Raw genomic sequence first — 15,976 nt, 5'->3', positions numbered from 1 at the left:
ATGCTCGAGAGGGTGTGGAGAAAAGGGAACCCTCTTGCACTGTTGGTGGAAATGTAAATTGATACAGCCACTATGGAAGATGGTATAGAGATTCCTTAAAAAAAACTAGGAATAAAATCACCATATGACCCAGCAATCCCACTACAAGGCATATACCCTGAGGAAACAAAAATTGAAAAAGACATATGTACCCCTATGTTCACTGGAGCACTATTTACAATAGCTGGAACATGGAAGCAACTTAGATGCCCATCAACTGATGAATGGATAAAGCTGTGGTACATATATACAATGGAATATTACTCAGCCATAAAAGGAAGGGCTTCCTTCATATTTCAGTTGGTAAAGAATCTGACTGCAATGAAGGATACCCCAGTTCGATTCCTGGGTCAGGAAGATTCCCTGGAGAAGGAATAGGTTATCCACTCCAGTATTCTTGGGCTTTCCTTGTGGCTCAGTTGGTAAAGAATCCACCTACAATGCAGGAGATCTGGGTTTGATCCCTGGGTTGGGAAGATCTCCTGGAGAAAGGAAAGGCTACCCACTCCAGTATTCTAGCCTGGAGAATTCCATGGACTATATAGTCCAGGGGGATTCCTGGACACGACTGAGCAACTTTCACTTGCACTTCTCACTTTCATGAAAAGGAATGCATTTGAGTCAGTCCTAATGAGGTGGTTGAACCTAGAACCTATTATACAGAGTGAAGTATGTCAGAAAGAGAAAGATAAATATCATATACTAATGCACATATATGGAATCTAGAAAGATGGTACCAATGAATTTATTTGTAGGGCAGCAATGGAGAAACAGACATAGAGAACAGACTTATAGACATAGGAAGGGATGGGGAAAAAGAGGGTAAGGTATATGGAGAGAGTAACGTAAAAACGTACATTACCACATGTAAAATTGATAGCCAGTGAAATTTGCTGTATGACTCAGGGAACTCAAACAGGGGCTCTGTATCAACCTGGAAGGGTGGGATGGGGAGGGAGATGGGAGGAGGTTCACAAGGAAGGAGATATATGAAGTTGACTCATTGGAAAAGACTCTGATGCTGGGAGGGATTGGGGGAAGGAGGGGAAGGGGACGACAGAGGATGAGATGGCTGGATGGCATCACTGACTCGATGGTCATGAGTCTGAGTGAACTCAGGGAGTTGGTGATGGACAGGGAGGCCTGGTGTGCTGCGATTCATTGGGTCGCAAAGAGTCGGACACGACTGAGTGACTGAACTGAACTGAACTGATGGCTGATTCATGTTGATGTTTGGCAGAAAACAACAAAATTCTGTAAAGCAATTATCCTTCAATTAAAAAATTAAAAACAATAACAACTAAATCAAAAGATGTCTACTAACAATAAATGCTGGAGAGTGTGTGGAGAAAAGGGAATCCTCTTACACTGTTGGTGGGAATGCAAATTGGTATAGCCTCTATGGAGAATAATATGGAGATTCCTTTAAAAATTGAGAACAGAACTGCCATAGGACCGAGCAATCCCACTGCTGGGCATGTACCCCGAGAAAATCAGAGTTGAAAGAGGCACCTATACCCCAGTGTTCATTGCAGCACTATTTACAATAGGTAGGACATGGAAGCAACCTAGAGGTCCATTGGTAGATAAATGGATAAGGAAGCTGTGGTACATATACACTATGGATTATGACTCAGCTATGAAAAGGAAAGCATTTGGGTCAGTTCTAATGAGGTAGATAAAACTGAAGCCAATTATACAGAGTGAAGTAAGTCAGAAAGAGAAAGACAAATACTGTATATTAACACATATGTATAGAATTTAGAAAGGTGGTACTGACAATCCTATATGCAGAGCAGCAAAAGACACAAAGAAAAGAATTTTGGACTCAGTGGGAGAAGGCAAGGGTAGGATGATTTGAGAGAATAGAACTGAAACATATACATTACCATGTGTAAAATAGATGACCAGTGTGAGTTTGATACATGAAGCAAGGGAGAGGGGTGTGGGAGGGGGGTTTGTGTTGGGGGGGAGCACATGTATACCTATGGCTGATTCATGTTGCTATATGGTAAAAGTCATCACAGTATTGTAAAGTAATTATCCTCCTGGTAAAATAAATTAATTAAAAAAAAAGAAATTAAATTCAATAGGAAATCTTAAAAAATCAAAACATATCTTGGTGTTTACATTTTACTTAAGCATAGGCATGCTAAATTACTACCTACAGATATGATATTTCTTTCTATAAGTCCCTTTTAACTCTTCAATGTTGATTTTTTATTAAAATTAATTTCAATTTGTAGATCTACCAAAAAAAGTGGAGCAACTCAGAAAAATGAATATCATATACTAACACATATATGTGGAATATAGAAAAATGGTGTAGATTATCTTATTTGCAAAGCAGAAATAGACACAAGTGTAGAGGTAGAGAACAAGTGTTTGGATACAAGGGGGCGGGAAGAAATGGGAGATTAAGACTGACATGTATATACTATTGATACCATGCACAAAATAAATAAATAAAGAGAACCTGCTGTATAGGACAGGGAACTCTACTCATTCTCTCTGGTGACCTAAATGGGAAGGAAATCCAAGAAAAGAGGGGACATATATAAACACATAGCTGATTCACTTTGCAACTATCCTCCAAAGAAAATTAATAGGCAAACAAGGAAACAGTAATTCAAGAAGAAAATCATATAGTCCTTAAAATACAACAGGGGGTGGTAGGAATTTTGTTAAAAGAGATTGTGTGCCTCACCCACTGGGAGAAGTGAGAATTCAACTCTACCCAATCATTTTCAAATGCAAACCACAAGCTAGATGCTTAGGGTGTAAAGATGTTTTGATTTTCATATAAAATTTCTCAATTGTTCAATGTTGATGGAAATAAAATTTAACCCTGTCCATGTTTAATGATCTGTACTCTAGGTTAGATTTACAAAGAATTATTTTACCTTTTTGGAGTAATTACCCAAAATCAAATTACAGTTGGTCTTAATCTTTCATATTTAGCCCTAAATTTTTATGTTTCTTTCAATCTAATTCTATTCTCAGTCACTAACCCTGGTAACAAGAAATCAAAAAATAAAACATAATCATTAGGCAGTTACAATTAGTGATTGGATTACATTATCTCTTTAGCAAGGAGGTATTGTAAAGTTCATGATTTACACATGACCTTTTATATTACAAAGCTCTTCAACTCTTAGTAGTGAACAAAAGATATAATGATAAAGATCAAGATGCACAATGCTGTAAATCATATGAGTAAAGGCAGATTAGAAATCATACTTGGAACCTATTTAAGTAAACTCAATTATCTACATTGAAGCTTTCATCTTGTTATCAAGGTCATTTACTGTACTTCAGTATTCACAAATAAAGTTACCATCTTATAGAGCTGATAGAAAAATGAAAGTGAAAGTTGCTCAGTTGTGTCTGACTCTTTGCAACCCCATGGACTATACAGACCATGGAATTCTCCAGGTCAGCATACTGAAGAGGGCAGCCTTTCCCTTCTCAAGAGGATCTTCCCAACCCAGGGATTGAACCCAGGTTTCTCATGTTGCAGGCGGATTCTTTACCAACTGAGCTGTCAGGGAAGCCCAAAGTGAAAATCACTCAGTTGTGTCCAACTGTTTGTGACCCCATGGACTGTAGCCTGCCAGGCTCCTTTGTCTATTAAATTCTCCAGGCCAGACTACTGGAGTCAGTAGCCATCCCCTTCTCCAGGGAGTCTTCCCAACCCAGGCAATCAAACCATCGCCTGGGTCTCCTGCACTGCAGGTGGATTCTTTACTATCTGAGCCACCAGGGAAGCATGTTTATGGGAGAAGAACTAGAGAAAATGCTATTTTTTATTGTTTCCTTTTATCTCCCTAAGAGATGTTATATAACAAGGAGTAGTTAATTTGGAAATGGATCAATTTAAACATTGATTATGTGGTTTATATGTTAAATTTGAAATATTGTCAGTTTTTGAATAGCAGAGACACCATACATAAAAGTAAACAAAAAATAATATACTGAGTCATGTTTAATATATGGGTCAATTTTCTAGTCCTTGGGCTTTTCTGATCTCTTTCTGCTGCTCTGAAATGGATGAATAAAACCAGCTGTCCTTGATTTTCCAAAAGAGATAGATTACAGGAATGGCAAGTGAGAATAGTAAACAAATTCTGGTCACCTCAACTTGTAAACCCCCCAAATTCTTTTCAGGGTTATTATGTAATGTAAAGTTATGTGACCTTCATAATGACCTCCTTTGAAGAAAAGAAAGTTAAATATAAAAAGAAAAAACATTCTTTTCTTCCATGCTATTTGACGCCCTTTCCATTCTGTGACATGCCTAGATTTGCGTATGTGCAATTCTGGGCAGCATTATTTTCTGAAAATGCAAAAATGAGATGAAGGAATTATTTGATTGCATCAAACAGAATGAAAGGAACCTTCAATGATGTCTGTAGTCAGTCTCCCTCATTCACATTTTGATATCTTTTAAAAAGTATTTCATCTTTTACATTTACATGAGGACAGCAACTTAACAGGAGGGCTCCATTAGTTAGATCATTCACATTGATGAAAGTGTCTTTTAAACATAGCAAAAGAATTTCAGTTGAATTAGGAAATGCCATATCTTGGATAAAAATTAATGTTTTCTTGACCTGACTGGTTTTGATAGTCAGAATAAGATATTAGACCTCAAAATTACTGTAAATAGTAGTCATGCAATCCTTCTATTATGCTTTTTTCTGATGATATTTTTCTGCAAGTAATACATTTACACAAATACACTGGATCCAATAGTTTCTTAGTTAAGGCCAGGTTTCCATGGTGACCCATAGGTTCATTCAGCAAGTGAATAATATAAGCAATAAATGTGTTTCTGAAAAAGGAAAATATATTGTCACTAAATTGTTTCGCACTTATGGTTTTTGCTCTATGTAAATATAATTGCCATTCCTAAAAGTTAAAACATTTTATTAATTCTGACGTCAATACATGTGCATAGTTCTCATATTATGTGTATTACTTTATTGCATTGTCATGGTAAAATTGTTATCAAGCTGTTATCAAGCTGAGGAATAATTTTTATCTTATTAATTCATCTCTTTATCTCCTGTGCTTTTAAGAGGCAGTGTAGTAAAAGTTTGGAATCTGGGTAAATAACTCTTATTGAATAGTCTTGAACAAATTACCTAGCCCTTCTAGATTTAAGCTGTTCCATCTGTCAACTGAGAAAAATATTATCTCTTTGAGAAGCTTGTTGTGAGAAAAACAATGATATCATGTATGCTAGAAAGTTGTAAAACCTACTGTCCCTTCGTATCACACAACTGAATGACACTTCCCAGCCAATTTGATCTCCACCTTAACATACAGCTGGTTCTTGCCAATAAATGTAAGAAGAAATGAAGTGTGTCACCCTGGAACCAAACAATTTTTCTTAGATTTTCTTCAATTTCCTATGACTTCTCTATGCAGCCCGTTTCCACCTCTATATCCTCAGCAGGTACTGTCAGAGCAAACTTAGAATTTAAAATTCCAATGTGGGATTTTTTAAAATAGTTAAATCATTTTTAAATTGAAGTAGGGGCTTCCCATGTGGCACTAGTGGTAAAGAACCCACCTGCCAATGCAGGTTAGACTTCAAAGATGCAGATTTGATCCCTGGGTTGGAAAGATCAGCTGGAGGAGGGCACAGCAACCCACTCCAGTATTCTTGCCTGGAGAATCCCATGGACAGAGGAGACTGGCAAGCTGCAGTCCATAGGGTCTCACAGAGTTGGACACAAATGAAGTGACTTAGAACACACATATAGTTGATTTACAATATTATGCTAGCTTCTCGTGTACAGTGATTTTGTTATGTACATACATATATGCTGCTGCTGCTAAGTTGCTTCAGTCATCTGACTCTGTGTGACCCCCTAGACAGCAGCCTACCAGGCTCCTCCATCCCTGGGATTCTCTAGGCAAGAATACCGGAGTGCATTGCCATTTCCTTCTCCATATACATACATATATTAATATATCATAATATATATAAATATATAGATTCTTTTCCATATTCTTTCCCATTATAGATAATTACATGACATTGAATATAGTTCCCTATACTCTACAGTAGGACCTTGTTGTTTATCTATTTTATATATGGTAGTTTGTATCTGCTCATCTGAAACTACTAATTAATTCCTCCTCCACATTTTACCTTTGACAGCTAGAAGTTCGTTTTCCATGTCTGTGAGTGTTTCTGTTTTGTAAATAAGTTAATTTTATCGTATTTTAGGTTCCTCATGTAAGTGATATCATATGGCATATGTCTTTCTATTTTAACTTATCTAACTTAGCATGATCATCTTTAGTCCATGCATGTTGCTGCAAAATGCATTATTTCATTCTATTTTATGGCTGAGTAACATTCCATTGTATATATGCACCTCATCTTTTTTTCCATTCACCTACTGATGGACATTCAGTTTGCTTCCGTGTTTTGGCTATCATAAACAGTGCTGCAGTGAACACTGGGGTGCATGTAGATTTTCAAATTAGAGTTTTCTCCAGATATACCCTAAAGTGGAACTGCTGGATCATATGGTAACTCTAATTTTAGCTTCTTAAGGAACCTTCATACTGTTAAGAACCTTCATACTGTTTTCCATGATAATTACACCAACTTGCATTCTAAAGTGGGATTTTTAAATGTAGTATATTAATTACTTCAGTTCAGTTGCTCAGTCATGTTCGACTTCCCAACCCCGTGGACTGTAGCACACCAGGCTTCCCTGTCCATCACCAACTCAATGTCATATCATTAATAACATGTTTTTAAATGGAATAGGAATGTCATCTTTTTTAAGTTAAAAGTCTAAAGGAGTATATTTTTGCATTTGACTCACCTTGTAAATGTTGAAAACTTGATGAAGCGAAAAATTCTAGGAAAATGTCAACTATAAAGAAAGTTGCTCCCACCCTGAGACATCTATAGTGTAATCTTGGTTATATCAAAGAGTATAAACTAGTCTAAGGACTTTAAAGAAGCATCTAGTCAAATACATTATCTTTATAAATAAGGAATTTTCATCCCAGAAAGGACAAATGACTTCTCCTTGGCCATTCCTGGCCCAGCTTTCTTTACATAATGCATTCATTTTCCTCTCCTGAAACCAAAACTAATTTTCTAAATTGAAGACTAAAAATAAAAATCTTTGCAGTCTTTCATACTGATTTAATTTAATACATTAGGTTGCTTCAAGTAGTTTGAAAAGCTTATTATTGACTAAAATGGGCTCGCAACTTACTGTGACTCAAAAACTGAAGACTGTCAGACTGGTGCTGAAGTTGTTTATTTCTCTTCCATCATTTAGATTTATTATGTTGTTCATTCCAAACTTCTTAATGAAAAAATTACCATTAACGTTTTATGTTTTGATTACCCTTTTTATTTCTCCCCAAATAGTTTACTTCAGTGATGAGTAGCTTTACATGTGTCTCCTTGGTTTGCCAAAGACATATAGATTAAAATACAGCCTAGAAAGTGGGAGCTATTTTTCTTTTTTCCTATTTGGAGAATTATCTGGCCAGTAGGTATATAATAATATAAGCAGAGAAGTTTAAACTTGAGCTTAGTATGAAGAAAAAATAGAGCATTGAGATCTGAAGTAGGTATAGCCCATCCAAAAAACCTCAGGACAATCAAGGGAATGGTGGGAGAATAATGGACAAGGTTTGAAGCTATAGGGTGGATTACATACACTTTAGAAATCAAGCAATTAACATGAACTTCATCCACAGAGCTGGTTTTCTAAAATTGTGGTCTGCATACCACTCTTGAAAAGTAAGGTGAATTTAGCAGTTCATCTTTTAGCAGTTCAGTTTAATTTTAGCATTTATGCATTTCTTCTAATAGAATCAAGAAAACATAACTTGCACAGGAAATCAAAGCCAGGAAAGGTGGATTAAAGACAAGAAGGAGGTAAGTAATATTTAATGTGATGGGAATACCAAAAATTATGAAACAATGATGTTTACATTTCTAAAGATGATACAGAAGATTTAATGGTTTTCTAGACTTAACATGGTGATTATTTTGATATGTGTACAAATATCAAATCACTGTATTGTGTACAAGGAACTAACATAGTGTTGTAGGGCAATTATACTTTAAAAACAAACAAACTCAAAAAAAGAGATATTTGTGGTTACTAGAAGTGGGAGGAGGAAGAATTGGATTAATGTAGCCAAAAGGTACAAACTTTCAGTTATAAGATAAATAAGTACTAGACATGTAATGTACAACATGACAAATATAATTAACACTGCTATGTGGTAATTATAGCACACAAAAACATGTTATATTTATAAAAGAGTAAATCCTATGAGTTCTCATCACAAGGAAAAAATTTTGTTTTCTGTTTCTTTAATTTATTATCTATATGAAATGATTGATGTTCACTAAAGTCATTAAGATAATCATTTCATTTCATAATCTATCTACAGCAAACCATTATGCTGGATACCTTAAACAGTGTATGCTCAGTTGCTCAGACATATCCGACTGTTTGTGACTCCATGCACTATAGCTCCCCAGGGTTCCCTAATGGGATTTTCCAGGCAAGAATACTGGAGTGGGTTGCTATTTCCCTCTCCAGGGGATCTTCCCAACCCAGGGATAGAACCTGTGCCTCTTGCGTCTCCTGCATTGAAAGGCAGTTTCTTTACCATTGGGCCACCTGGGAATCCCTAAACTTATACAGTTCTGTATGTCAATTTTATCTCAGTAAAACTAGAAGAAAGAAGATTCAACATTTTTCTAATGTAGGAACAACATGATATATTTCTTTTTGATTCATAATAATGGCAATGGGATCCCAAGAATGTAGGTTCCCCTAAGAAACTCATTTGCCTATTTTTCTAGCCCACATTTCAAAACACTAACATCAGGAATAAAGCCCTGCTTGATACCATATTGATATCATATAGACAATTTGGTGAACTGGCCATGGCAATGTGACTAGAAAGACCAAGATCTCCAACTTCAAAGTAAACAATGAGTAATGGAAAAAATAAATAAGAGAGTTCTGCATTGCTTATTTGAGATAAATTTTATGGCTATATCAATATAATTGTCACAAGCAATCCATTTTATAATTACCTACAAATCAACAATTCTAAGCAAACCACCAGGCTAATAGCATCATGGATACAAAGATGATTATAAGAAGGCTTCCACTGGGAAGACTGATTGGAGTGAGAGGGCAGAAAAGAGGGAAGAGAAGTTGCTCAGTCGTATCTGACTCTTTGCGACCCCGTAGACTGTAGCCCACCAGGCTCCTCAGTCCATGGGATTTTCCAGGCATGAATACTGGAGTGGGTTGCCATTTCCTTCTCCAGGGGATCTTCCCGACCCAGGGATCAAACCCGGGTCTCCCGCATTGTAGGCAGATGCTTTACTGTCCAAGCTACCAGGGAAGCCAAAAAAAGGCAAACAACCTTCCAAAAAAAAAAAAAAAAAAAAAAAAAAAAACAAGAAAAAGAAAAGAGGGAACAACTGTCCAAAAAAAAAAAAAAACAAGGCAGAAATTATGTTTTTATAAGCTGCCTGAAAAATGCTCTGAATTTGGTAATGATGATGGTGCCCTGTATTTAATGAGTCCTTTCTATGTGTTAGGCATAGTTTTAAGTATTTGTAATGGATTATTTTACTTATTCCTGAGAGTAACCCTGTAACATTGATGATATTAAACTTTGATATATTCTGTAATGTATACAAATCAATGTTGAAACCTGAGCTGCCGGCTTTAAGAGTGCACATTCTTAAAAACTGCTCCAGGTTGTTTGGGCATTACCATCTGTAAAGGCTTCATCGAAGATAAACCATTTATTTATGTTTTAAATTCATAAAGAAAGTATGGATAAGCTGACAAGACATTCAAAAGAGAAGAGATTGAAATTCAATGTGTATATAGAATTGGCTATTTATATTCAGGAAAACATAGACATAGTAATTATGTTACCAGCCGGGAAATTATGGAAAACCAAGCTGGAAAGTTCCCAAGATCTCAGGGTCTTATATATCAGGAACAAATTTTATTGTTGTTGTCATTTAGTCACTAAGTCATGTCTGACTCTTTTGCGACCCCATGGACCCCTGATGGCTCCTCTGTCCATGGCCTTTTCCCAGCAAGAATACAAACATGGGTTGCCATTTCCTTCTCCAAGGGATCTTCCCAATCCAGCGATTGAACCTGTGTCTCCTGCCTTGGCAGGAGGATTTTTTTAATACTGAACCACCAGGGAAGCCCGTTATAGCTTGTGCTTAATTGAATCTCCTGAATTCTTGGGATATGAGGAAAGTTGTGGTTCAGGAAGACTCACTGGGCCACAGTGCAAATAAAAATAGTGCAGTGACTAAGAGCGTGAGTCTGAAAGCAAACCGCCTGAATTCATGTCCCAGCTGCCGTCTCTGATCCCTGTAATAAACGAACCCCTAGAATTCTATTTCCTTATCCACAGTGGTACCCTCAGTGTTAATGACACTAAATATGACTGTAGTTATAAGAATTAAAGTAGGTCATTTATATATATATATATATATATATATATATATATATGTTTGCTATGGTACATGTACTTAGTGCTCAGTAAGTGCTAGCTTTTATGATTAATGTATAAAGGATAGGCTGTAGGAAAGAGACTGACAGCAGGAACGTAGTTTAATAGGCTCCCAACACAGTCCAGATGAGAAAAGATAAAATCGTGAACTAGGACAGTGGCAGTGGCAATGGAAAAGAGGACAGTTACACAAGATATTTCAGAGGGCTAAGTGCCTTCGTGATTCATTAGATGTGGGAGGCAGACATGTGACTTTGAGTGTTCACGCCTGGCTCACTGGGACAATGATGGTGCTGTTACCAGATATAGAACAATCAGGAAGAGATGGTTTGCAGAGAAACCATGGATCCAGAGTCTATTTTGATGTATTGATTATGGATTGTAGGTATTCTTCAAGCCTTATCAATCCACCACCAAGACAATATTTTTCTCGAGTAATGCAGATAAGTGATAAAGATGATTCACGTGGTGTATATAGAATTATCACACAGCATTGAATTATATGTAAGAAAATTCCTTCCTGCTTCTTCTATCCTTCAGTTTAAATCAAAGAAGTGTTTTACTTAGGTGCTAGTTATCTTTTCCTTTTTCTCTTTCTTTTCTAACATATTCAGAGTCTGGGAAACACAAATATGTGCACTGAAAATTTAAGAGCATTTCTTTATTTTTCATCATATTAATCAATTTCTATTCATGTCAAATGTTTCTTATTTTCCAATTATGGTCCCAATATGAACTTCCCTTTTAAAAATTCATTTTATTAATAACAAGGAATCAATTTAAAGAAAAAATACTAAGGAACCCACAGAATAATCATTACTTAGATATAACAAAATCATGAAAGGTAAACTTGAATGAGAGAAGGTTAGAAATTTATACAGTAAACTCGGCAAAATTTTAGGTAATATTCTTACCTAGTTTTGACAGTTTTCTCGAAAGAAGACACATTTGCTGTAAATCTAAGAGAAACCACATTGTTTGTAATGACCAGAAGTCAAAAACTCTATAATTGTGATCCTCTGATAACTTCCCAAGAAAGTTGTTAATGTAACTTCCTTGTAGGTATTAACTAGTTATGGAGCAATGCTTTGAAGATAAGAATGGCATCAGAAATAAAACAAAGTAACACACAGAAACTTTTGATCATTACACAATCAACTATTACAAGAATCAAGATGCTCCTCAGCATGGGCGTTAAGTTTCAATTCAGTCCTTTACCTCAGAGGCAATTGAAATGGTACCGCACACAAAAAAAAAAAAAACAAACCAGCAAGAGCTGAGAGTGGACAAAAAGACCAAGATGCAGGCCAACTCCAACTAAATGATGCTATTCAGTATCAACTCTGATATCAATACAGGCTTGCTTTGATTTCTCTAGGAAGAAAAGTAGTTTAGTGATATCTTGATAAATTTCCTTGCCATGCTTTAAGTAAACAGATTATTTTCTTTTGGAAGTATCTCTTATTAGACAGTAAATACTCATCATTCTCAGTATGAGACTTTGGGGAGGGGATGATATTAAACCTTGTGATATCAAATCAACACTTCCCTGACCATTAGTTGGTTTTAAGGCCATTCTGGGCTCAAGTGACTAAAGAAAAAATCTGCTAGTCATAAGTTTGTGGGTTCTGTTTTAGGGTGCTATAATAACTATAGAGATATGCATACACAGCAGAATTTAACACCCTTTTTCTTGTTCTGGAAGTACACAGACTTAGAGAATATTTTTACATATGTTCTTTCACAGATGGAAGACCTGTTCTAAGACAAGCCTGAATCTGTTAATGGGGACCAAAATAAGGACTGTTCTAGTACTTGATGGTCAGGATTTCCAGTGAATAAGAGAACATAAGGCCACATTTTAAAAAATAGACTAGAGCAGTTCTTTGATTTTCTTTTGGATTCTATTTGCTGTTTAAGAGTTTTGTTTAATTTTTTTTTTAAGAAAGCTGAAAATGCCAAAAACAATATTAGGGCCAGATAGCTTTGATTTAAAGGATGGTATTTATGAAGGTCAAATCTTAAATTTCCATGTTTGTCTAGGTTTTTGTTTCTTTCTGTACAGTAGACCAAAGCTTTTTAGTCAACACAAAACTATGTCCTATGAATTTCAGGGGAAGAAAAGTTAGTATGTGTAAATGAATAATCAGAAAGCGATTTAAGGAAACAAATATAAAAAGATATATCTTAATAGATGGTAAGTTGTGAACATAACGTTTATATTTGAAATTAGGACATGTCCAAATTCACATAGCTTTAAAAAGGAGTAGCTGGAGTAATTTTTATGGAGTTTGTTCTCAGCATTGCAAAGTGTTTGTATGAACCTATACCCACCTGTGAGATAGATACGGTCTAGAAATATGTCTGATTTGTCCCACATGTTTTTAATACTGTTAAAATTATGATAGTTGATATAAGATTATAGATTTTTAGTTTTTCTTGAAAAAACTGAAGCCCTGACCACATTAGGCCCCAGACGTACTTGATAATTCGAATCAATATTATTAGGCAATACCACTTATTGAATGTTCGCTGTCAGGTTTTATTCTAAGCATTTTATCTTTTTTTTTCATACATGTAATATGCCTATAAGGCAGATCTTTTTGTGCACACTGTTTCTCTGAGGAGGCTGGTCTCCTGAGAAATTCAGTAATTTCTTTAAATTTATAGTTGGTAACTGATGGAGTTGAGATTTGAACCCAGGCCTGTCTGATACCAAAACCCAGTCCCTTATTCACAGTGAGCCAGTTTAAACCATTTCACTACTGAATAGAGAATTAGTCCATATATACTATGGTCACTTTTCTGCATTTTTGAAAAGTTAATCTTTCCCATGTGATATTTTTTAAATATAAATTTATTTATTTCACTTGGAGGCTAATTACTTTACAATATTGTATTGGTTTTGCCAAACACTGACATGAATCCACCACAGGTGTACATGTGTTCCCCATCCTGAACCCCCCTCCCACCTCCCCCCCAAGACCATCCCTCTGGGTCGTCCCAGTGCACCAGCCCCAAGCATCCTGTATCCTGCAGCGAACCTGGACTGGTGATTCATTTCACATATGATAATATACATGTTTCAAAGCCATTCTCCCAAATCATCCCACCCTCTCCCTCTCCCACAGAGTCCAAAAGACTGTTCTATACATCTGTGTCTCTTTTGCTGTCTCACATACAGGGTTATCATTACCATCTTTCTAAATTCCATATATATGCGTTAGTATACTGTATTGGTGCTTTTCTTTCTGGCTTACTTCACTCTGTATAATCGGCTCCAGTTTCATCCACCTCATTACAACTGATTCAAATGTATTCTTTTTAATGGCTGAGTAATACTCCATTGTGTATATGTACCACAGCTTTCTTATCCATTCATCTGCTGATGGACATCTAGGTTGTTTCCATGTCCTGGCTATTACAAACAGCATTGTGATGAACGTTGGGGTACACGTGTCTCTTTCAATTCTGGTTTCCTTGGTGTGTATGCCCAGCAGTGGGATTGCTGGGGCATAAGGCAGTTCTATTTCCAGTTTTTTAAGGAATCTCCACACTGTTCTCCATAGTGGCTGTACTAGTTTGCATTCCCACCAACAGGGTAAGAGGCTTCCCTTTTCTCCATGCCCTCTCCAGCATTTATTGCTTGTAGACTTTTGGATAGCAGCCATTCTGACTGATGTGAAATGGTACCACATTGCGGTTTTGATTTGCATTTCTCTGATAATGAGTGATGTTAAGCATCTTTTCATGTGTTTGTTAGGCATTGTATGTCTGCTTTGGAGAAATGTCTGTTTAGTTCTTTGGCCCATTTTTTGATTAGGTCATTTATTTTTCTGGAATTGAGCTGCAGGAGTTGCTTGTATATTTTTGAGACTAGTTCTTTGTCAGTTGCTTCATTTCCATGTGATATTTTAAATGCAGCTATTTCAATATATTATGAAACATATTTCTTAAAAGAAATATTATATCTATGCCTAATAAATATTTTCTTTTTAAATAATAGACATTGATTTTTCTAAAGGAAATTAAGCAAATGATTTACTTATCCAATTTGAATCTAACTTGCTTTAAACTGATAAAATCCATTTATGTTTATGTATTGTGCTAGAATACCAATTATAGTTGTCTCTAGTAAATTAACGCATTTAATTGGCTGAATATCATTTCTAGACAAGTACTGAAAGCTTCTAAATCATTTACACCAGAATTTAAACTCTGGAAAGGTCATTTAAAATTATTTTCAAGTGCATCTTACCAGAAGTTGTCTTCACTACTTCAGTGGTATTTCTCAGTCCAACAAATGAAAATTGATAAAGTCTCCAAGACCTTGTGTCACCCACTTCAACAGAACTACGCTTCCACTGATAGACAATTTCTTCACGTGGATAGCCATCTGCCATGAGATAGGAAAACATTTAAAATTATTAAAAATGAATATACATAGCAACCACTTTCTATGAACAATACACTGAGGGAAATAACCAAATAGTTGTGACTTGGATGGTGATCCTGTATTAAAGGCATTCAGTTCAGTTCAGTCGCTCAGTTGTGTTGACTCTTTGTGACCCTATGGACTGCAGCATGTCAGGCTTCCCTGTCCATCACCAACTCCCAGAGCTCAAACTCATGTCCATTGAGTCAGTGATGCCACCCAACCATCTTATCCTCTGTCATCCCCTTCTCCTCCTGCCTTCAATCTTTCCCAGCATCAGGGTCTTTTCAAATGAGTTAGCTCTTCGCATCAGGTGGCCAAAGTATTGGAATTTCAGCTTCAACATCAGTCCTTCCAATGAATATTTATGACTGATTTCCTTTAGGATGGACTGGTTGGATCTCCTTGCAGTCCAAGGGACTCTCAAGAGTCTTCTCCAACACCACAGTTCAAAAGCATCAATTCTTTGGCACTCAGCTTTCTTTATAGTCCAACTCTCACATCCATACATGGCCACTGGAAAAACCATAGCCTTGTCTAGACGGACTTTTGTTGACACAGTGATGTCTCTGCCTTTTAATATGGTGTCTATGTTGGTCATAACTCTCCTTCCAAGAAATAAGCGTCTTTTAATTTCATGGCTGCAATCACCATCTGCAGTGATTTTGGAGCCCAGAATAATAAAGTCAGCTTCTGTTTCCACTGTTTCCCCATCTATCTGCCATGAAGTGATGCCATGATCTTAGTTTTCTGAATGTTGGGCTTTAAGACAACTTTTTCACTCTCCTCTCACTACATATGCAGGATATTGTTTATGGTGAAAGGGACTAAAAAGCATGAGATTCTGAGTCATGTAGAAACAGAAAATAATTGGGGATGTCCCCAATGGCTCAGAGGTAAAGAATATGCCTGCTATGCATGAGATGTGGCAGGAGC

The 15,976-nt window shown here is 36.3% G+C and overlaps 1 protein-coding gene across 1 annotated transcript in view; it reads right to left on the bottom strand.

The window, feature by feature from the left end:
* Positions 1 to 15,976, bottom strand: part of GABRG2 (gamma-aminobutyric acid type A receptor subunit gamma2) — a 129,935-nt gene that overhangs the window by 71,310 nt on the left and 42,649 nt on the right. The window contains exon 6 of the mRNA XM_052643029.1: positions 14,864 to 15,001. Coding sequence (XP_052498989.1) covers positions 14,864 to 15,001 — 138 coding nt within the window. The remainder of the gene's footprint in view (positions 1 to 14,863; positions 15,002 to 15,976) is intronic.

Source organism: Budorcas taxicolor, chromosome 7 (assembly GCF_023091745.1).
Source record: "Budorcas taxicolor isolate Tak-1 chromosome 7, Takin1.1, whole genome shotgun sequence".
NCBI lineage: Eukaryota > Metazoa > Chordata > Mammalia > Artiodactyla > Bovidae > Budorcas > Budorcas taxicolor.
Note: the sequence above shows the minus strand (reverse complement) of the source record. Positions and strands in the feature narration are given on the sequence as shown.